The 25,091-nt window shown below is 39.7% G+C and overlaps 1 protein-coding gene across 1 annotated transcript in view; it reads right to left on the minus strand.

The window, feature by feature from the left end:
* WWC3 (WWC family member 3) overlaps positions 1 to 25,091 on the minus strand; it is a 102,866-nt gene that overhangs the window by 32,660 nt on the left and 45,115 nt on the right. The window contains exons 4-8 of the mRNA XM_084790583.1: positions 15,971 to 16,047; positions 14,511 to 14,590; positions 4,669 to 4,798; positions 3,487 to 3,636; positions 1,579 to 1,652 (exon numbers count right to left, since the gene is read on the minus strand). Of these exons, the coding sequence (XP_084646709.1) occupies positions 1,579 to 1,652; positions 3,487 to 3,636; positions 4,669 to 4,798; positions 14,511 to 14,590; positions 15,971 to 16,047 (511 nt within the window). The remainder of the gene's footprint in view (positions 1 to 1,578; positions 1,653 to 3,486; positions 3,637 to 4,668; positions 4,799 to 14,510; positions 14,591 to 15,970; positions 16,048 to 25,091) is intronic.

Raw genomic sequence — 25,091 nt, forward strand, 5'->3', positions numbered from 1 at the left:
TGTCACAGAAACACATAACAATTACGGTTGTAAGTGTAGCAATAATCTATTTTCTGTGTTTAATACAGCACAGCAAATTCCAGCACCCACACTTGGCGGTCCCACTTCGAAACAGGCATGAAGGAGCAGAGGACTGGTTAGAAGAAACAATTGCCCCCACAAGCACCCTAAACTACCATGAAAGAATGCATGCAAAATGAAGCATATGACCAGGGAGGTAACCAGCACTGGCCAATGAACTTGGGAAATTCATTACCAGCCACAAGTCTAACCTGAAAAATCCCGGGAGAGCTAGTGTGATATCTCGCAGTAAAGAGAAGTAGGTTTCCGTTTGCTTCTCTATTAATGTTACAGTTTTATAAAGCTGATTTTCTAGATATCAATGAACATTGGTTCAAGTGTCAAGCTTCTAAGAAGTCTCTCACTGTTTGGTATTCTGCTTTCCCCCACCCCTAAATATTAAGACAATATGTAGTCCATAACTAGAGTGTTTTTAAAGCTATTTTCAGTCTGGGCCTTGTGGCATGGACCTATCATCCTAGCTTCTCAGGAGACTGATACAAGAAGGCCACAAGTTCAAGGCCTGCCTGGGCTAAATGAGTTCAAGGCCAGCCCAGGCAACTTAGGGAGATCAGGTATGAAAATACAAAGTAAGAAGGCAGCCGGGATACAGCTCAGCGCAAGGCCACCTGCTTAACATGCGCGATGCTCTCGGTTCTATCCTCTGCACTGCACATAAAAGTAAAATAAAAAGTAAAATCTATGTTTCATGGTTTTTCTGAAACACATATTTTTAAATGATTTGGTTTTCAGACTCTGTCTATAAGGAAAATGTCTCTAAACAAAGGCCATGTAAACCACTCACATATTGAAAATGGAGCACTTGAGCACATGAGGAGAAAGGTACACACTAAAATCAGAAAGACAAAAATACTCTGCTATGTAAGGATTTGGCCAATGTCCTGTGGTGAAGACTGGATGGAGGGGTGGAAAGAGAAAAGACAAACCCAAGGCAGAAACCCTGAGAAATGTAAAGTTTGCAGAGGGACAATAAGATACAATATAGATCAACACAAATGATGCCACTTTGGCTCTGACAAATGAAGTCTAATGTATACTGCTACATCACCTGCTGATCTATCAGTACCAAACTGCTTTTGATGGTAACATGGATGACTTTCAGTATCAACCTAAGGGACGAATGCCAGTGCATGTGAAAGACAAGTCAGTCTGCTTCCATTGGCTTGGTGGATGGATGCTGTTTGTAGGTTGGAAGAAAGGGAGGGCAGGGAGGGAATTCTCAAGTATTTGGTATGATAATGAAAGTGCAGAAGTCTCTAGTGGCTTCATATCATTTTAACTTTCAATACTGAGAATTTCACATTTTAAAAGCACTTGAAAATTCACCAGTTATATTATATTAAGAACATCCAAAATAATGCACCTTTCTTTTCTATTTTAGCAGATATTGCTTTCTGGTAAAATGTGGGCAGTCAAGACACTAAATAAATGGTCAGCCTTTTTCTATGGAAGAAAGAAAGTGAGCAGAAGGCCAGACTGTAAATGTGTGCTTCTTACCTTTTTCGGGCTTCTTCATACTGCCAGTTAAGTCTGACACGGTCTACAAGTTTTGTTTTATCATCAAACAGAAACTTTCCAGAAAACAGGGGGAAAAAAAGGAAAGAGAACAAATATTAAAAACATGTTTTCAAGTAGAAAATTCACATAAACTTTTGGGGAAAAAATTAAAAGTATTGCTTACATTGAATGTTTGTACTTTTCAAAGGCCTAGAAAGAACACTAGAAGTAGCAATACTATTCTGTCACCCCTGGTTGCTGAGGTCTGCAAGGAAGGCTGGGAAGACTTCTGATCCTAAAACTGGTATTATTTGTGTTTTTTTAAAAAAGGTAATGTAGGCAGGCAGTTGTGGCGCATGCCTTTAATCCCAGTATTCTGGAGGCAGAGGCAGGCAGATCTCTGAATTTGAGGCCAGTCTAGTCTACAAAGTGAGTCCAGGACAGCCAAGGCTGTTACACAGAGAAACCCTGTCTTGAAAAACCAAACCAAACCAACAAACAAAACAAAACAAACAAAAAAACACAAAAAGGGGTATGTGTGTGTATGTGTGTGCTTACTGTAAGCTGACACAAAAGCAAAACCTTCACACCTACTTTTCACTATAGTTTCTCCAGTTCCTCGGTTAATAAAAAACATGGCCAACCATCCATATTTCTGAATTCCATGTTATAGATTCAACCAAGGTTTTAAAATGTAGTTAAGTCCACAATGGTTACATCTATACTACACATGCACAGACATTTTCTTCCTGTCATTATTCCCGAAACTATATGAGTATGACAACTACCTGTATCACATCAGGCATTATACATCACCTTGAGATGACCTGAAGTAAACAGGAGGAAGTATATGGGTGTGTGTGTGTGTAAATAGCCTGCCACCTGACATATGGGACACTATCATTTGTAGATTCTGGTATTCCATGGTGTTTGAGAACCAATCCTACATGGACACAGTGACCAAATTAGACATTCTACTCAGAAATCCCAAGGTCTAAATAAGACAGACTAGTTTTATAGAGAAGGGGCTAGAGGCTACCTTCCAAGCCTCAAGGCACAAAACAGAACCAGATTAAAAGAAAAGGCAAGACCTGGACTGGGGAGTATCACCTACAAGTTACACTTTAAATGCTCGGAATACTATTAGTAGTTAGGCTTAAATATTTTGATGCCAATTGTATTGAAGGGAACAAAATCTACACAAAACAAAAAACTAGTTAAACTAAGGTAACAGTTGTAAAGCTGCCAACCTAAGGCAGACCCCAGTAAACTTCAGGGGCTTATAAACCATGAAAATTTATAGCTGGAATGGCAGAACCAGCCACTCCTCCCAACCTGACATTTTTAGAATGGCTTACTGAAATCATTAGAGAGCTTTGATCTTATCTGTTTCACTCAAACTAATTAAGTGCTATAAATTCTAAATCAACTTTAGCATTTTAAGAAGAAAAAGTCATTTCCAGAACTCATTGAGTCTTGTGCTTGTTTCCTTCCTTCAATCCAAAATCATTAGGCAAAATGACAAGTGTTTTGGTTCACAGAATCTTCTCTGGGTATTACAGGTGGTAATTGTGTTCTTTAAATAAAAGAAGATACCTTTTCAAAAATGTCTAAATATACTTCAAGCAATAATGAAAGTAAAAACTGAAAACAAGTTATTTCCAGGACACTGAAGACATATCAATTAATAACGTATACTTCTCCAAGAAAGGCACTCTTTTTCAAACGTTCAAACTACCATTAACTAAAACTCAGACTTTATTACAATTTTCCTTTTAAATTTGCTGATGCAAAAGTAAAAAATAATCTCAGAAGTAGAAAGTAAAAGTTAAATCAAATGTGTACTGCCACCACCCAACCCAGTGACTCCTCTCTGAGGATGTTCATCTATGCCCTGGGTAAGCATACCTCCCCCATAGTGTCAGTCTGAGAGCCAGCATCACAGAACTGCTGAGGGACACCAGAGTCACCAAGGGCACCTGTGCTGTGAGAGAAATCTTGCAAAGTGTCCATAATGGCACAGCTATTCTTGAAGCTGTCAGTAAGCTTGGCCAGGCTCTGGAAAAGAGTAAAACAAGCTCTGTGAGTGGAGATGGCACAGTTTCCTTCCTTTAGAAGCAATTGTTTCCTTCTGGTTCAAAGTAATCTACAGCCTATGACTAGAGAGAGCTCCTGCCCTATTCCCTATTAGCATTAGATTTTTACAAAAGCATCCTTTTCAATGCACATACGTTAAGTAAAACTGTCATCCCAGCACTCAGGGAGGCAGAGGTTGGCAGATCTCTGTGAGTTCAAGGCCATTCTGGTCTACAAAGCAAGCCCAGGATAGCCATGGCTACACAGAGAAACCCTGTCTGGAAAACAAGCAAACAAACAAAACCAAAAAAACCCCTGTTAGTCATTTAAGTAAAAGAGAAACTGAATCTTCTGGTAACACAGACATAAAATAGAGAAGAGTCAAGGTACCATTGTTACTGCTTTTTTAAGTCTTCATGTTTCTGAAGTTAAAAAAAAAAAGCATTCCTATCCCAAATTCCCAATTAGTAACTGGATCTGACAAAGATTCATGCCACTTCAATTTTTTATAGATAATCTAAAGATGAAAACATCTCCCAGGCCAGACTTTTAGAACCTAATTTTTCATCCATTGTGCTACATGGTCAAAAATAATCTCCTGCAGCTGCTAGTTTATCAAGAATTATGGAGGTGTAAGCATTCTGGCACATGGAGCTCATTTGTGTAGAGGTTCAAGAGAAATTAAGTTGTTTACTATTTCTTTAGGCTTTGGGACCTATTCATTCTCGGCATTGTTGAAAACACCAGAATCAGAAAGCACAAGTACAACAGAACTCAGGAAGTTGGCTCAGAGCTAAAACAAAGGCTTCTTGGAAGGGGCCAATCATCTTGAGTTGATATAAGATCGAAGAGGTTAGGCAAAATTAACGCACATACTTAAACATGGTATGCATGTGCACAAAATACACATACATATTATCCATTAATTGCCTGTACAGTAAATATATAACATGTAATAAGTAAATGACAGACAGGTGGGAAGGCAGAGTTTTCAGGAGGCAGCTTTGGCTTTACCTGCATCAAGTCACGTCGTTCCTTCTCGCCTGTACTAATGGCTTTCTTAATAGTACGGAGTTCATTCATTATAGCCTGGGCCTCATCCAGTTTGTAGTTGGTGTGAGAAGTTGACATCTTCCGGTCAATCCTGTTTAAAATTAAGAAATTAGAATTAATAAAATATATTTTAAAAAACCAATAAACAAACAAATAAAACCTAGGGATGATTGAGATTACAAAAACGGGGGGGGGGGGGCAAGGACCAAAACAAAGGCTATCATCAAAGTGTTTAATAGCATTAAAAACCACAAATTAAACTGCTTTGAAATCCCCTCCCCCAAAAAAGAATCAGCCGGTGCAGTGGTGCACACCTTTAATCCCAGCACTCAGGGATGCGGAGGCAAGCAGATCTCTGTGAGTTCGAGGCCAGATTGATCTACAAAGCAAGTCTAGGACAGTCAAAGCTACACAGAGAAACTCTGTCTTAGAAAAAAGAAAAGAAATTATAGTCATTCCACATGAGATTATAACATCCTTTTTAAAAAACAATAAATATTCAAAAGTATCACAGAAAGGTGGGAGACAGTTAAAAGCAGTGTTTGGGTACAGAACAGGCATGACTTCTTGAAACCTTCCTTCTTAATGGCAAATACAAAGACCTGAGAACTAGGTATTGGACATCTGCCTTTGCTCCAGGAGGATCCTGTGCGGAAGAGGAGGCCCCTATCTTCCACTAAGCAGCAGACTTACATAATAGATAAAGATTGGATATTCCTTCCCTGGGAGGACAACCAAAGTTTTTTCATTTATTCTCAGCATTATCAAGATCAGTAGTCAAATATATTTATTAAACTTATGGGTGAGATTTGTATGCCAGGAGAGTATATTGGAAATAGCAAGAAGTTGTATGTGTCAATAAAATACTTGAACAGAGATTAGAACCTCGGTTATGGTACTGGGGATTGCTAGGCAAGCACTCTACCACTGCACTATATCCTCATCCCTCAAAACTTGGGAATGTATGCCTTCTCCATTCATTTCATTCTATCCATCACTTACCACTCCTTTGTATCTCCTTGATATTTCCCTTCAGTCCAAACATCTATCCAGGAAAACTTCCTCCCTTCCCCCTTTTTCTCACGACTCCCTTTCTCTCCTGTTTCTGTCTGTTCATCTAACTACTCAGTCAACCTCTGCACATAAAGGCCTGGCTTGGAGTAGTAGATATAGAACACAAAACAGTACCAGACTTGGCTCCACCTTTCCATGGCAGGCAGCCTTGGGAGCACATCCTCTGTCAGGTCTCCCTATGCTTGTCTCAAGCCTGGGAAGCCCTCAAGGCTAAGGAGATGGAGAAACTGGTCCAGGGATGGAATGAATTCCTTCCCTGGAAAGCAGCTACCTTACTCTTCAGGTTCCAAGCCCATCATTACACAGGTTCTGAGCCTAATAGTTTTCCCACAGGTTACCCTGAAGATCTGGATCATCCATTGCGAACTCAAATTGCCTGGTTTTCCACTACACAAACCTGGCATGCTGTGAGTAGGCGTAGAATTCCAGCTCTGCTGCTCATTAATTGTGGGACCCTAGGCAAATCATCCATGTCTTTTTTATCTACTTCCTTGTATCTCAAATGGGAATACTAACAATACTGCTCCCACAGGTCGGAGAATATGCAGGAAAGGACTCACCTGGCAGAAGGCCTAGAATGTGATGTTTGTAATAATGATTATTATCAGGATAACAAAACTACTTACTCATTGGAGAAAAGGTATTAAGTTGCCAACTTTACTGTTTCATTATTATTAATAAATTTCTAGTCATAGGTGTTACAATGCAAAGCAAAGCTTAGCACCAAAACTGACCTGACCTACTGGGCATTCCTGGAACAGAAGAGTAAATGCAGAAGCAAGAAATTGAGTTCTGGATGCAGTGGGGACAACAGAACCAGTGAGTATTTCTATGATAACCATCAGCTACTATGAACATTTATGAAGACAGAGCCTAAATCCTTTCCTATAGAGAACAGATACACCATAGGATCCACATATTGGATGATGACACTCCTAAATCCAACCATAACCTTACTCCACAGGCACTTCTATAATGGGCCAATTATACCTATAAGTTTCTCAAGTGTACATTTCTATAAAGCAAAATTCTTTAGTTATACATTATTTTAATTGACTGCATGCATTTTTAAACTATAGTGCTCTATGTTAAAAGTTAAATAGCATGAGCATGAACTGAAGTTTGGGTGGTGGGTATTGTTCTTCTTTGTTCTCAAAAGATCCCTGCTTTGGTTCCTTGACAGCACCTCATCCAACTGAGTGAGATGATTAGTTTTAACTCTATAGCACTTGATGGTTGTTGTGAAATTTAGCAATAAAATATGAAAAGTTCTGTCAAATGTGATATAACATGGTAGTTGTCAAGCAGGGGATGCGGGAGAATCACAAGTTTGAAGCCAGCCTGAGATACACAGAAGACCATGTCTTAAAAGCAAAACACAACAAAACAAAGTGTGTGTGTGTGTGTGTGTGTGTGTGTGTGTGTGTGTGTGTGTGTGTGTGTTTCCCCAGCATTGTATTAACTAGCTATTTGGTGGGTACTTTGAAAGAAAGGAAGGAAGGAAGAAAGAAAGGAAGGAAGGAAGGAAAGGAGGGAGGGAGGGAGGGAGGGAGGGAGGAAAGAAAAAAGGCCAATAGCAAAAATTGTAGTAGCAGATATATACCATTTCCATACCATTTCTGTGTATCTTACTGCTATCTGAGCACTGCCAGAAAGGGGTTGCACAGGCTGTACTTTATGCTCATGTTAGTTAATGGAACCCTACTCCAGATGTGCACAATTCCATTCTTTTCTGGACTGCTAATTCCTCAGACAGAAAGTGCTAACTCTCTTATCTAGTAATGCCTCAGTGTGATGTCAAAGACTCCGAAATGTGTAGTCACTTTTATTTAAGGAGATAATTAGATATAACTCTATCCATCCTACCTTAACAGGAAAGTTCCTTAATCAACTGTAAGGCTGAGAGGATCACAGAATGCTAGGAATGGACCTCATAGAAACTGGTTGTCGACCACTTAGTGAACATTCCTTTTGATAATGTGAATAACAGACAGACATTAGCAACAGGACTTCTTAAAACTCGGGGCTCAAATGAAATATAATCCAAATTGTAGAGAAGGAAATGACTGAGCCAGTAGTAAAAAAGTAACCAGGCCAATTTACAGAGCTCCCTGAGATCCTGGCTGCTGAGGAAAGCCTTTTGACTGAGGATGATCTTCCCTTGCTCAGAGTGTTCTAGCATTCAATGATGAAGTGAATTCCATGACAGGTAGCAAGGACAGTGCCATCAGTCTCTCCCGCAGCACTCAGACTAGGATGCATTTATTATGCTGAGCTGACCTGGTTCCAGAACTTCTCTGAGTCCTCCAGATGGGGCAGGAACCAAGGCAATGTGACACTTGAACCATAAATGTAGCCAATACTATAAAAACCATTAAGTAATGCAGTATCCGGTTTTGAACAAAATAAAGCCAATTTAGGGTGACTATGTGAAAGAGAATTTGCCTCTTTCAATAGGAAGGTTCTCAGCAAGATGTCACTTGCCCCAGAAACCCACAGAAAAGAAAGATGAACTGAGGTAGTAAGTGCCAGTACTAAAAACAAGTGTCCCAGGTATGCTAAGAGCCAGCATAGTGGCAAAGGGGGCTGCCATGGATGAGTGAGGATGAATCTAAGCAGTAATGGAATTGGTCCAGGAAGCTAACTCATTACATCTAACTTATATTTTAGAGAAGAGGGAAGGCCATCTGAGAGTCATAAGCTGAGGAGACATTTTAAAAAGAATCTCTGTGGTTACAGGAATTAGGAATCACAATAGTGGCTCAGCCCAGTGTGGTCAGATTAGAATCCATGATAGGGACTGCATGCCAGGTGTGGAAATATCACACGATAAACAACAGATGTGGTAACAAGGGGATCAGGTCAGCATTGAGGCTATCACACTAGCGTCAGGACATTACATTGTTAGGCAGATTAAGGCTTCAATGGGAGAAGCTTAGGATAAAGCCATGTTAAGTGGGCTTCTCGGCCAGGACAGCCCAGAAACTAGAACAAAGTTCACGTCAAATCTCCAAACAGGGGATGACCAAGGGGACTCTGCCCGTAACTGTGATACACCCAGCCCATTCTTATGTTTTGTTCATTCTAGAAACCCTCTTAGTTTCTGTATCCTTCCTTCTATTTGCCTCTGGACAGTAGCAATGAGTCACATTAAGGTATTTTTCAAGTTAGGTTTCAAAAACTTGTGAGCAAGAAAGTCTAATGATCTTTCACTGAAAAAGCTCACTTAAGATTTTTTTTTCAGGATAAATATCCCCATTTTCTTAAGAGTTTTACAGAGAGTCCTGAGAGAAACACAAGCGAGTAATTCCCTTAAATGCTCTCATTCACTAATGAACTAGGCAAAAATGCCCTAGCTTGTCAACACATCCTGTTGTCAAAGCCATGGATAACATAAGTGTTCATGTTAAGTGGTAGGGAGACAACCTGATCAACTGCTGTAGGAAAGGTTGGCAGTGGCCAATATATAACAAATACATTCATCCTACGACCAACCAAACCAACTTTCAGATATGTAGCCTGAAAGATACACATGTACCAAAGGAAGCAGAAAGCTTATGAAAATTATTATGCATGACTGTAGCAAGCCACCGAACCCAGAACTCACTGAAAATCTGGATGTTCAAGAACTGAAATCTAAAATCAGCAAAACCGTCTAGGACACACAAATTCTTTTCCTGAGCAAATCAGTTATCAGAAAACAAAAAGAGGAGAAGCACAGATGAAGACAATTAACAGATGCAACAAACAAATATACTGTGAGGGTCTCATTGGAGCCGAACAGAATGAGGAAACAGGAAAGCTCACTGCTGATGGGTGCCTAGTAACTGAGATATTAACCCTCAAATTATATGCCCCCCTCCGCCAAAAGTGTACATCTTTATGAAAAGGTTTATCAATTACATGTGATTTGAGAATTTGTTTCAATAAGAACTTAGGGAATGAGGTAGGGCTACATATCTGCCAAGACTAGTAGGGTTAAAATTCATTTTATTATTCTCTCTACTTTTATTTGTCTTCTACCATTGAAAGTATGTATATGTGTATATATATATATATATATATATATATACATATGTACATTTACACACACACATACACATATATATGTAAAACATTATCATTAATCCAGAAAATATATCCAAGGCCAGCTTTTTTCACAAATGTTTGCAGCATATATAGATTTTTTTTAAATACAAAAGGTTCTTTTTTCCTCCTTTGGACTCAAGCATAATGATGGATTTCCTTGCTAGCCAGGAAATTTACCAAGATAAACAAGTCAAGTTTAAAATGTTGCAAGCAGCCAAACTCCTGTTGAGGTGCTCTGCAGTTCTGGGAAGCAAGAACAGCAGACAATTTCTGGAGGAAAACCCAAAACTGCCACTTCAAACTGTGTTGGTAATTTTAAAAGCAAGCAAACAAACAAACTTATACACTTCATTTTATGTACAACAGCCCACGTGCTATCTGGACTTAGAGTCAGGACTTAACTGTGACAGGGGGAGGATCATTTTTCCCAAAATTTCTCAACAAACAATACAAATACGCATGATTTGATTAAAACATAAATGGCCAATCTTCAATAGCAGAAAATTAATTAGGCTGTAAAATCTCATTGCCTGTGGAACTCAGGGCAAAGTACCAGCTTGTTTTTCAACTTCCAAAGAATTTCAAGAGTGATGTAAGTGTCTATGTTTTCTCTTTTTTCCTGAGAGGCTGTCACAGAATACAGTAAACACATAGTGACAAGGCAGCTTCCAACAGAGCAAGTAGCATGCTATTTAAGTAGAACTTTCTCTGGGGAGCTATTTCCTGGAAGGTGTTTGAAGCCTGGTCCACTGGTAGGGCCCATAAATCAAGGAAGCCCCTTAGAACTAAGACTAGGACCAGAATCTACCCAGCTACTTCTTGTCATCCCAGGTAGGGGTGGGTATCTTCGTGAGTTCTGGCAGGCATGGGGAGCCTCTCCTTGGCAAGAGGCAAATTTACACTGACTGTTCCCAAGTATGGAGTCTTGCTAAGGCAAGCAGAAACTATCTAAAAACAACATCATACCTCTCTCTTCTAGGATCCCAATTCATATTTCCTGTCAGCTGCAGGCATAAAGTTTAGCCTCTCCTTGTGCTCATTCATACTACATAGCAGGAGAAATAGAAGCCATCCTATCCTTGAGCCACTTACAACTACATGAGATGAACCACTTCCCAGCAAGCCAAAGGGAAGTCCATTTCCCAGTTCCTGGCATATTTTACGTTTTAGATTATTCAGTCGTAACCGGACATTACAAGCTTTGTATTCAAACTGGGAAACTGGCTACCCACAATGGGCCAGGAGAATAACTGGGCCCCAGCAAAAGACATAGCCTCCAGGGAAAAGCACAGTTTGGCTCCCCTGTGAGCCTTGGGGCTGCTATACATTCTCAGATTGTTTCTGAACCCTAGTCACCTTCCTCAGAACATGTGAATATAAAAAATGAAGTGGACTGCAGCTTCTAGCATACAGAGGGATCACCATGAAAAATGTCAGATTTTCCAGCACCATAGAGTAATGCTACCAGTAGCAAAGGACACTGAAAGCAGGAAATCAAGCTCCTATTCAACTACACAGTCTAGGAAACTTCTGATAAACTATCAGATCCAATTATTGGTTTGCTTTTATTCTTTACTCAGCCCTTTTAGCAAAGTAGCCACAACACACAAGAAAGCATCCTAGAAAGTGCTAGGGTGGGGGATAAAGAGCCTGCATAAGTCAAAGGGAGAACTGCATCAAGCGGACCAGCAGACCAAATGAGCAACAAAGCCAGTAGCCAGGAAGCACACAGTGACAATGCAGCTTCCAACAGAGCATCATTGGAGAAAGACAAAATCTTTTAAAAAACAGAAAAAACCAGCTGTGCTAACTGACTAGCGCTAATTAAAAGAATCTCAGCTTGCAGAAGCAAACCATAGGCAGACCACACAAACAGACTGCTCAGTTCTAGTAAAGAACAAAGAGGGAAAATGACTTTAAAAGAGCTCACATGGCACTATGCTAATCGGATTATCAAAACCCACCTGCAGGGGGCATGCCTGTGTTTCTGAACAGACCACCACCTTTTAACATTCCTGGGAGTGTGGTGGTGGGGGGGGCTGCAGAGAAAGCCAAGTTCCCCCAGGCAAAATCCAACAAACCTTTTGTTTACTGTCTTCCCTAGTACCCAGATGACCTTAATATAAAAGGGACATATAAAACAACCCTGAACCAACCCAATCCTGGCTGACTACAAAAGTTAGTCTTGGACTGGATAAGTGGCTCACAGGTTAAAGCATTTGCTGATCCATGAAACATGAAGACCAGAATTTAGATCCCCAGCGCCTGTATAACTGTCAGGTGGGTGTGATGATTCTAGCACTCTGAAGGTGGAGACAGGAGTTCTGGGTTCCACTGAGAAAGCCTATCTTAATGAATAAGGATTTGGAAAGTGATGAAGAGTCCCAGATGTTAGCCTCAGGCTTCCACATACATGACATACAGGTTCACACATACTCAAGCATGCATACACAAACACACCACAAACACATACAACATAGAAAAGGAAAAAAAATCAATTTCATTTTAATGTTCAAAAATAGAGTATGATATGCCCAGATCATACTCCTTACACAAGACTGAGGTAAATACACTTGTTAAATATCTATTACATCCTCATAAAGATCAACACTACCCTCATATTTGTTACTATGTTACTGAGCACAAATTCAGGGTACAAAATATGCTATGATACTCATCTTTACTAACCACAGTAACCATGCAGATGGACCCATGCCTTTGTTGAAGGTTAACTAGGTACCATGTACTTCTGCATTGTCTGCAAATGAATTTGATCAGCACTGCTAATCAACTGCACATTTGTACCTCTTCCCCATTCTTCTGTTAAATCCCTATGCTCTAATGTGGAGGTACTTGGACAGGGCCAGGGGGTTAGACAAGGTTATGAGTGTTAGTAAAGGGCCTGCGATAAAGCCACTCCTAACGACCCTGATGACAGTAGGGAAACAGACAACACCAAAGCCACTCTGGAAGCATGTCATCAGAAACACGTCACCACCTGCCGGCAGGATTCAGGTCCTCTAAGCTAGGTATGCACCCTCTGCGCATGTATGTGCACTTTTTGCGCCTGTGCTAGGCTGCTTATAAAGGGAACTCCTCCCATTCCCTGCTCTCTTCTCTCATGTGCCTTCAGAGATTGTCTCTATATCCCCTTCCCTTAGGTGCCACATACACCCTAATAATGAATGTACCCATAAATGACCTCCAAAGAAAGGAAAGAGATACCAAAACTTATATGAGCTCTCTCTCAGCCATGTAAGGGTATAGTGTAAAGGTGACTATATACAAGTCAGGAACTGGGTCCTTACTAGGAATAAACTCAGACTTCTAGATTTCATGTAGAATTATGGAAATAAAAATAAAAGACTGTTCTTCAAGCCACCCAGCTGATGGTATTTTGTTGGAGTAGGCAGAATGGCTAAGACAATCATGTAAAGAAGAAAAACAGGCACAGAAAGTATGAAGCCCATGCCAAGATTAGCCAGTGGAGCCAGGCTCTGAAAGGACGCTCAGGCAACAGTAAGTCTACACTATTCTATCTTTAAAAAAACGAAATCTTTCAGGCCAACCTCTTTACCATCTGCAAAAGACGGACTCTTGTTGTTCACTTTGTGTGCTGATTTAATAGTTTACTAATTTTAGAAATTCCTCCTCAAACTGTTTGTAGGAATACAGTTCTAACTGCAAGGGGGTGAAAGGAGAAATTCTTGCAGAGGACACCATCCAGCAGTACTTTTTGTGATGACTGGAATCTATAGCCTATGCTACCCAATGTGTAGCCACTAGCCCTAAACTTGTAAATTGCTAGCATTTGACAAAATCTGTACCAATGATTCTCAAGCTGTGGGTCACATCCTCTTTTGCAAACCACTCACAAAAATATTTACATTGCAATTCATAACAGTATCAAAATTATAGTTATGAAGTAACAATGAAATAATTTTATTGTTGGAGGTCACCACAACATGAGGATCAGTATTAAGGGGTTGCAGCATTAAGAAGGTTGAGGTCCTCTGGTCTGGACACATTTCATATTGTCACAATGAGAACTGGATGCTATTGACAGCTTGTGGGTAGAGGTCAAGGATGCTACACAACTTCCTTGGTGTACAGGATGGTCTACATCAAGAACCATCTAGGCCAAAATATCACTATTTGTCATAGTAGGGAAAATATGTCCTACCCATATATATGACCACAGAGAATTTCAGGTGTGACTACTAACACTGAGGAACAAGACTGTAATTTTATTTAAATTATTTTAGAATTAAAAAATTAAGAGCAACAAAGAAAATCCTGAATTGAAAGGCAAACTGTCATGTGTCTTAAGCAATACAGCTATAGAAAAGTACACACACACACACACACACACACACACACACACACACACACACACACAAACACACACATACATACATGGAAGGATTTTGTTTCCCAAGTATTTCCATTTAAAGGAATAAGGTATCTTCAAAGAAAACAAAGATTCTGATGTTTGATATCAGAAAATAATGAACATAAATAAAAGCAGAAAAGTGAAAGTCTTTAGGCTTTTGAACATGACATGTACAGGCACCAAGTGTGTCATAAAAAAGAAAGAAATCACAAGAAACTGTTCTTATGTACACATGTAAGTAACTCACTCTTGTAAGGTCTCCACACCCTTTTCTTTGTATTGTAGCTCCTGCTTCATCTGGGTCAGCTCTCGCTTTAGTCTGGAAAGCTAAAAACAAAATTTTCCAAATTCAAGCACTGATAAATGATTTATGTAACAGTCATCTAAGTTTTTCCTTAGCTTTCAACTGCATGGATCATCCACTCTCTACTATGCTAGGAATCGTACCTTGCTTAGACTTAAAAATCCCAGATCCTGAAGACTATGAAATACTATCTATCTGCTGGACACCTGCACAAAATCAAACAGTCAAACTCCAGCATAGATAAGGAAGAAGCCCTTTACTGCAGGGTTCTTAGGGGTTAATAGCTGATGGGGAAGAAAAAAGAATAATCTTTTGGGGATGTGGCCACTGGTAGACTTCCCATGCTCCAGTAGATGCTCTCATATCCACATGTGAGTAATACTAATCGGACTTAGGTAACCAAAAAGAGGAAAAAGACATGATGTTGGGAAAGGGACCTGTTGGGGGGGGGAATAAGGAGAAAGCTAAAGGGAGGGAATGGGTGATGGATATCATCCTACGTCATATATACATGTAAAGAATAATTTAATTTTTTAAGCTCCCAATCCTGAGAGGCCCTATGCAAATAGGGAATGGTAAGTACTTATTTTTTTTGAGGGTAACAAGGTACATATTTTATCAACTTCCCTTGTACTTATTCCTCATAGCTGATACCAAGGATATTTGCAGCTTCTCACTACCTAAACCTCAGTCCCCAGATACACGTTCATTACACAGATTCTAAATCCACTTCGCTTCTCTATCAAAGCACAGTGAAATAGGCATATAAAGTTGCAAGTTTACAAAGCTCCTCAGGTGGTTTTCTTTGCTGTGATAAAAAGTGAAATGCACACCAGTAAAAGTGAAGGCCTCATTACCAAGATGTTTCCCAAGCTTTAGTTACAAAAAACAAACAAACAAACAAACAAAAACACATGGGTCCTCTCTCAGACAACCAGGTGGTTAAGGGTTTTAAGGGATGAGACAGAATGTAAGTGTCACCTAGGAAGGATCAGAATCCTTCTGATAAAGCACTTCTATTGGAGCTAGCCCTTTGGGACTAGCTGCTGTTGGGAGAACAGCTACTAAGGGTCAAAAGTGGTACCCTAATGGTACAAAGAAGCAGCCATATGATATTGGGCCCTGACATCATGCCATCTTCCCAAAGTAGTCTAGCCTATAAAACATGCAATGGATACCAGCAATTTTTTGTCTGGTGAGCAATGGCTTTAAAAGAAAACATTTTTTTTCTGTCATTGCAAAACAAGTGAAAAATAAGGCAAAATGCAACAATAATTCAGGAAATAAAAATCTTACCAATATCCTGGTTTCACACATTCTTATCATCACACAATGGAGTAAAAGTATTGTTACATAAAAACACATACAGTGCTTCTAGTAGTGAAAATACTTGTTTTACTTACCCTATCCCGACGACTTGCTATTTCTGCCTTAATTTGGTGTGGATCATACTTTGTATTAGCTGAATATGCAGAGAAGGCTAAGGAAGAAGAAAATATTTTATTTTATTTTATAATGGAGTCTATAAAATAAATAGGCAAAAGTAACTTCTGATTCATCATATTAATAACTAATTCTCAGTCTAGGATTTATACATGGGCACTGACTCTTAAATAATCAACATTTCACATCCTCAAAGATATTTGCATTAGGATTTACTACATGATCACATAAGAAAACACAAGCTAAAGGTAAATAAACTGTTTACTTCTACTACAAATCTATAACGGTTAAAGCCCACACAGACACAAGTGAGAAAAGATTATAGTATGGAAAATGTTCTTTCTTTCTTTCTTTTTAAGATTTATTTATTTTACATGAGTACTCCTGGACGTACACCTGCAGGCCAGGAGAGGGCATCAGATCACATCATAAATAGCTGTGAGCCACTATGTGGTTTCTGGGAATTGAACTCAGGACCTCTGGAAGAGCAGACAGTACTCTTAACTGCTAAATCATCTTTCCAAGCCAGAAAATAGTTTTTTCTCTGTTAACTTTCTTTCTCATATAAACACACAGAAGTAACTGAGGGATAGACTCATATTAACTATTGTAATTGTTCATGGCTGCATGTCAAAGGATTTTATCTTTATTGTCTTTGCATCTATACTCTCCAGACAGATAACTGTTGACGAGAGAGAGAGAGAGAGAGAGAGAGAGAGAGGAGAACACTGAAGATATACAAAATTAAAAGGCAGCTAGTTTTCTACTTTTGGTCAAAATCTAGTTACTACATCGGTCTAGCCAGATTGAAGGCAGTGTATGCCCAATTTACTTGCTCCCTGGAAACTGAATTAATATGTTCACACTTTGATTCCCAGACTGTTTGGATTTTTGGCTAAAATAAACTCATAGAGTCTTAAACAATCTTATGCACGTGATTTGATGCTTTTAAAGACACTATGTCAGTAGTATGACCAGCCAATACCTGCGGTGAATAAGCCCCATAGATCTATTTCTGCCCATTTCTGTCCTCACAAAGGTACAAACCCAATTCTGCATTCCAGTGGCTGAGACAGCCAGTAGCTGTTTCTCCCTCTCTCCCCTGCACTCACCTCTCTAAACTGTTTTTTTCCCTTCTTTTTCTGCCACCTTTGGTTAGATATCTGAAGGCTTGGTGGTTTATACTATGGTAACTTGATATCTATTCCCTTTCTTAGTTCCATGTCTTCATCTGTGAGCCAAACTACCCAAGCATCATGAGGCTCCTGTGATTTCAGTACCTATGCCTGTCCCTTTCATAGTTAACTTAGATGCTCACAACTAGAATTTAATTCAAGATCCTTTCCTCACTTTATATTTGAAAGGACAGCTTAAAACTATCAAGTAGCTTACACAGCAAGATTATTTAAAACTTCAATTAGAACCACATCCAAAGTTAATTTGAGCAGTTCAGAGCTCCTATTTTAAAAACAGCTCTATGGAAAATCTACTATTTAAGCCCCATTTAGTCAGAACTTCAAACAACTGAATCTACTAGAAATAAATATCTGGAAGACTGCAATGTCTGCCAGCTTTATCTCAAGTTGTCTTATACTTAGATTTGTGATCTCTCAAGAACATGGATAAAAACATTTTTATAACACAATTCTTAGCTGGGTGTGGTGGCTCATGCCTGTAATCCAGGACTTGGGAAGCTGACGCAAGAGTACTGCTTTAAATTGAAGGCCAGCACGGTCCACAGAGTGAGACCCTGTCACAAACAAGAACAAAATCTATAATTCTTATGTTAGGAATGCAGAAAATTGGTAGAAAACTGTATAGCATGCACAAAGCCCAGTATCTAACCAACACCAGACTCACTCCAACACCCATACCACCAGAATTCTGTATTAGATAAGAATGTCTATTTCCAAATTCTACAACTTTCAATGTTACCCAATTCGTGGGTTTCATTTAAGATCAACAATGAATGTTATGGCTTAAACAATGTTATTTTAAATTTTTAAAAAACTATATGTATATGGGTGCTTTGCCTTCATGTATCTCTGTGTACTATGGAATGTCTGGTGCCCATGGAACCAGAAGAGAGCATTGGATCCCCTGGAACTGGTTACAGATGGTTGTGAGCCACCATGTGGGTGCTGGAAATCAAATCTAGGTCTTCCAGAAGAGCAGCCAGTTCTCCTAATTGCTGAGCCATCTCTCTAGCTCCTCAAAGTCTTGCCTGTCAAAAATCATTTATAGAGAAATTTCACATCAGGGCTGGGGAAATGGCTCAGTTGGCAAAGTACTTGCTATGTAAGCATCAAGACCTAAGCTTAAATCCCAAGAACTCACATGAAACCAGACATAATAATGTACATGCCTAATTCCAATGTTCCTACAACAAGAGGACAGATGGAGACAGGAAACTATCCAGTGGCTCTTGGCCAACTAACCTGGCACACACAGACATGAAACAAGAAGATACCCTGTCTCAAGGTGGAATGCAAAGACCGTCATCTAAAGTTGCTCCTTGACTTGCACTCACATGCTCTGTGTGCCCACATTTGAACACACACACCATACACACACACTCTCCACACCAAGCATAATTCCCACACCCAAGCTTAAAGGCCTTTAGTTAAATGGTTAAATGTAATATGCAAATGAGACTAAGGGTTATTATCTCCTCCCTTACTTGTCAACTTAAATCAGGAGGATAACCCTAAGAGTTAGCATCTGAGATATTTCCCACTGAGGCTAGAAACTAACCCTATCACTAAAACTCAACAACATTAAATTCCATGTTAAAAACTATTAACAGCAGAGCTGGGGAGAAAACTCAGTCCATGAAGTACCTGCCACCTGAATTCAATTTTCAGAAGCTAAGTGAAAAACCAGGCATTGAAGGGAGTGTTTGTAACCCCAGTGCTGTTAGCTGAATCCCAGGGACTTGTTGGCCAAACAGACTAGCCTAATCAGCAGATACTCTGTCTCCAAGAAGTAAATAATAGTAAAAACTAACAAAAGCCCCCTGGGAAACAAGACCTAAGGTCTGGTTTCCACATACATGTACACTCATGTGCACACCTGAACAACACATCCACACATCCACATATACACATGAGAGAGAGTGAGAAAGACAGAGACAGAGAGACAGAGACAGACAGACACTAGGTAACAAGGAATGAGAATCATTACCACAAAACTGTTCCTGCCTCGGAGATTTCATAGGGAAAAATCATCAGGGACTTGAAAAACACATGAGAGCTGTGATGGCCGCTACCAGACATCTACATAACAGTATTTCTCTATCTTCACCTCTTGCTTCTCCTTAACAGAACCATAACACTGACCAGTAGTCACTGTCAACATACTTAATATCTAAATGGTGGACTCAGTGCAACAAGAGTACCACTACAGAGGTTCCAAAGCCACCAATGAAGACCCCTAATCCAAACCCAGAAGGACTGTATTGTCCATAAATTGTGTAGTGTCTAAGCACACGGGATTACATCTTCCATTATCTACAGCTAAAATGATATGAAATGATACCTTCTACTGCACCGAAGCAATTTCTGTTACTCTCTAAAATTAAAAAATTCTATCTCTGGGATGAAGGAAAAGCAATCCAAGTACCCAAGACTGCAAATATATTTAATCTTTAGATACTAAGAATAGTTGTGAACACTGGCAAAACTTTTAATAGTATAATTCAATTTATAAATAAAATCCTCAGTTCCAGTAAGTCTATTAGAATCACTCTCAGAGTCCAAGGAATAGTTTGAACTCCTGACCTCTTCTCATAGCATACATGTCATATTTATTACAAGATAGTTATCTACCTATCTCCAATCCCAATGTTTACAATAAAGAACAGACTTCCATCTCAAGAACCTCTTCTCAATTGATAGTTCAATGTAGGAAGACATTAAATAACTCAAGGAGTCTGTTCAGGAAATATAATATTGCCCTGGATGATAAAATAATAATATTAAAGCTTTAGTTAGATCACAACAATGGAAGGTATTATTCCTATTATCACAGAGAGCCTTTCATATGTATTTTACTATTTTCAGAAAACTCGTTGTCAAGGGGAGAAATTGATGGTGTTTTCCTTCTATAAGGAAAATACTGAGTTTGTAGTTACTTGACTTACACTATGCCATCATTCACAGGAGGACTCACAGCTAGGACTTGAGCTCCTGGGGATTAGCTCTCAGTAAACACGCATGCCCTCCCGTAGCCTTCAGAATGCAGGCTTGCTGACTAACATATGAGAAAAATGCTGTGTGATCTATTTTTCTCTGGCCTGCTCCAACCTGCCTGTGGGAAGGGAAACAAAAGGATGACAGGATTGCCTACAGCTCTCATCCTAAGCCAGACAAGCAGATGAGAAAAAAAAACCTTTAGCACAGTGCCAATGGAAGATAGTCTGAGTGGGATGGGCTTGGAGCCTCAGAAAGAATGTTGGCAGCACTGATGGCTGATAAGGTCAAGCTTTGCCACCACCTGACCAAAGAATCCAGGATGAGTCAGCACGTTCTCACCGGAGATAAGACTGCCTCTTTCCCAGGCACCCAGAGACACTGGCGGCAGCTCAGCTCATTCTTGGAATCATGATAATAAAGTTACATTCCTGCTGCTAGATGGGACAAGTCACAGTCAATCTAGGCCACCAGACCTCAACTCAGGAATTACTTGAAGGATGTTAAAGGAACAAACAATAAAAACGTCCTACTCCATTCACAGCTAATTAACAGGCAGAAGCAGTGGATAAAGGCCCTTCAGGAGACTTGGTGTCCCCATAGTTGACAAGTACTAGTGTAGAATGAGGGAGAGAAACTTTTTCTATAAAGACATAAATACTTCTATAAAGACATAAATACCAATTTTGTTTGGTTGGTTCTCTGGACCGTATGGTCTGTCTCAAATACTCAATTCTGCTGTTGTCAAGGCCATAGACAGTGAGTGAATGGTCATGGCTCAGTTCCAAGAAAATGTTTTTGCAAACACCTGCATTGATAGAACTCAGCCTGCAGGCCTAACATAGTTTGCAGACCTGTGGCTCAGACTACAATTATACCCCAGGCAAGAATTTCTTCAAAAGGCTGCTGTGAATGGTCACATAGTTCATTTGAATTCGTGCAGAGGCTAGACTTTCACAAGAATGAGGGAGTAACTACAGAAAAAAAGTTGCTGAGATAAAGAATGCATTAATCAGTAAAAGGAAGGCAAACAGAAGAACATGTTGTAATGGAAAATATAGGAGAGAATTCTGTAAAATGGAGCAGTAGGAATAAGGAGGGGTGTGTCCACCATAGAACTATTTCAACTCCAGTGGTCTATAAAGCATAAAATAGGTCTATATACCACGGCAGTAAGCTCAGGTGCTCATACACATGAACAAGGGTTATGATTTCTGTTCCTAGAGACATGTTGGCTCTAATACAGCAGAGCATCTGAATTTGTTTTAGTTGGGAACAAAAAAGGTCAAAGCTTGGATATTCTTAGATCCCAGATGGTCCAACATTGACACAAAATCTTTCCTCTCCAACGAATAGAGTTTCATTCTGGTGATTCTATAACTCATGGGTAAATGTGTAAAGGGTGTGGGCAAAATGAACTTCCGCTCCTCCAATCCTTTCCACACCCTTCTGTTCCAGCATTAGAAATGCCTGTTCTGCTTTGTTTCTATGTTTATCACTGTTGCCTCATTTTCCTGACAATCAGCCATTAAGGATAAATTGTCTTCCCAGCATTTAGTCCGTACCAACAGTAGGCAGTAGAGATCTGTGCAAAAAATGAATGAATAGTCCTACATGGGGCACAAGAAAGTCAAGAAATAGAAAGTACCTGACCCCTTGTAGTTGCTCTATGTATTTTGCATAATTTCTAGACACCTTACTTATTTATAGTTAGTCATTATTTTCAGATAACTTGAAAGTGGAGGAGGGCTGAGTGCATTTCAAAATTACAACCAGAACTTCTGAGATGTCACTTCCTTGTCTAAGAAAGAGTACAGAGATTGAAGGTCATAAACACATCTGGGTTACCATCAAAGTTATATCGTCTACTGGGTACTTAACCGTAAAGAAATCATCTATTCCCACTCATATTGCTTCTCATACTCCATCTCCTCTCCTCCCGCTGCCCCCTGTCTCCTTTTCTCCCTCCCTCCCTCCTCCCTCTCTCCCCCTCCCCTTGGGGTTTGTGCTTTTGAGTACATGTGCAGGGTTGTGTGTGTGTGTGCCAGAGTGCATGTGTATACTGGTGTGTATGCATGTGGAGGTCAAAGATACTCAGATTTTTGTTTCTTGGGCACCACATTGTTTGATACAAGCTTTCTCACTGCCTTGGAACTTGCTAAATAGGCTAAGCCAGCTGATCAGTGGCCCCTGGGGGATCCACCTGCCTCTATCCAACCCCACCCCTCCACCCCCCACCCTCATCCCCATGCTAGAATTAGAAGAATGTGCCACCACACCCAGCTTTTTTACTCAGCTTCTGGAGATTTAACTCAGGTCCTCAGGTTTACAAGGCTTTAATGACTAAACTATCTCCCCAGCATTATATTCAATTTCTTTACAGAACAATGAAGATCACAGCATGTGATTATCATTGGCAAACATACTAACATACACAAAACGTTAGCTTATTAAGTTCTGTTTTGCTTTTGCTCTAAGTTATTTCATTGAAGAAGTTAATTAATAGAAAGCAAGTCTAGATAGACAGCACTTTACAGTACCACAGAAAGGAGCTGGCTACCAGTTGGCATACTGAACGATCCCATGTGGCTGATTGTAGCCAGGTGTGCTATGCATCCACCCACAAGCAGCTACTAATGTGGTCCGAGGCCCCCTGATGTGGCCATATAAGATGTCTGTTAGATCACAGACATTTAAGCCAACAGGATCATTGTACTGAACTTTACCCTGTGGCTAGAAAGAATTCAGTTGAGTCATGACTAGCAGGGTTTTCCTCATTGTAATCAGTAGCTCAGGTTAAACAGAACACTGAAAAGGCCTGGTAGAAACCCTAGGGACAGCAGCCACTTGATAAACCACTTGGATTAACTCCTAGATTCCATTCATAGCTGACTTTTTCCCTGGTGAGCTGATAGGCCCCAGGAAGCTCCATTGGCATCTCCAGCCCTTTCCTGAAAACAGACAGGCCTAACCCTGGCCTTCAAGACAGCTTACTCCTGGAGAAGGCACAGGGTCTAGGAAGTTCCTGCTGGCAGGTCAGGAGATAGAACCTGTTGAACACGTCCTAACATCACTACACCACAAAGTCATCAGCTGCTTATACTGGAGACAGGGAGTCCCTTCAAATACAGTATCCTGAGTCTTTCTAACTGGAGGAAAGAATGTAATTGAGTATAATTATTTATTTGCCCAAATATCAAAGGAATGACAAGCCCAAGAATAACCTTGTTTCTGCCAAGCAGCTTTCTAGAAGGTTAAGAATTACTAACTATACAACTTCAGACCCAGTTATAAGGCAATGCTTGAACTTGGTGTGACCTTGAGGTTCCAAGTCTGTGTTGACCTCCTGATACTATGATAGCACACATTTTGGGCCACAAAATTTTTCTAAATAGACTGAAATCTTAACTCGTATAGTTTATGGGAACAATAGAATTACAAATCAACAGCAACTGGACAGCTTTTCAAAGTTCTAGCAACTTATTTCTAAAGAGCCCATGGGTCAAAAATTAATTCACAAAATTTGAGAAATGATTTTGAAGTACATGAAAAAGAAAAAAAGAAAAAATCCAGCATACTGCAATTTGAAGGGTGGAATCAAACAGAACTTAAAGAAGAATTTATACTTTTAAAGGGTATGTAAAAATAAGAATGTTTTAAATCACTAACCTACAGTTCTGCTTTAATAAAACTAGAAAAAGTAAGGGGTAGCAAGATGAGTAAAGGCACTTGCTGGCAAGTCCAAGGACTTGAGTTGGATTTCTGGGCCCACAGGGTAGACTAGCCAGCCAGTATAACCTGATCAGGGAACTCTAGGTTCAGTGAGGAATGGTGTCTCAAAAAAAAAAAAAAAGGAAGAAAGAACATAGAGAGCAACTGAAAGAGACAACTGAAACTGATCTCTGGTCTCCATGTGCATGCAATTGCACACACACATGCACAAATCCAAAAAAAAGAGGAAAAGAGAAAGACATAAATTATTTATCAGGCATAAAGGAAGAGACTACCACCTCATAGCCTGCCTACAAACATTAAAAAAAAGATAACTTGCAGAATTGACAACTCAGAACACAGTCCTTCCTGTGAGTAAAGGTGACTGGTTACCTATATTTATACTTTTACTGGAACATAGCTTAGTTTGTTTAAGTGGTGTCTGTAACTGTTTTAACACAATAATGACAGGGTTAGGTAGACGGCTCTGAGACGGAATGGCCAACAAACATATTTACTGCTGATACCTCATAGAAAAGATTGTTGACTTTGGGACTGGATGAAGTAGATAAACTCTTTGAAGCACACAGATATAAAAATGGACTCAAGGAGAAACACAAACTTTAATAGGCCTTTATCTAATTGAGAAGTTTCCACAAAGAACTTTATACTCCAAGATTTTTCTAGTGAATGTTATTACATAGTAAAGGTAGCATGGATACCAAATCTTTCATGAACTCTTTCAGAGAAGAGATGTAATACTTGTCAATGTATTCTATGAAACCAGTATTGCCCTCCTACCAAAATTAGGGTACAGGCTTACAAGAAAACTGTGGAGAGAAGAGAGCCTCTATAGCTCAGCGCTGAGTTGACCTATCACTTTCTAGTGGGAAGTTTAAAAAATAAACTAGGAGGGCAACCAATACCTTATGACCAAGAGATAATACAGCTTGGAAACAACACATCATTAAACCTAAGTTGTCTCCATTCCCTCAAGAAATGCAGCTATGGAACTATTTTAAAATTCCTGCTTCAGAAGGAAACTCTTCCCCAATGTTCATAACTTCTAAGTTTTTCACCTGCAGTAGTTGCTGCAAAAAAAAAAAAAGCACAAAGCATACAGCCCTTTGGCCTCAATTCCATTTTAACTTACAACACAGGAAAAAAATAAACTATGGTT

This window comes from Acomys minous, assembly GCF_964271855.1.
Source record: "Acomys minous genome assembly, chromosome: 7".
Taxonomy (NCBI): domain Eukaryota; kingdom Metazoa; phylum Chordata; class Mammalia; order Rodentia; family Muridae; genus Acomys; species Acomys minous.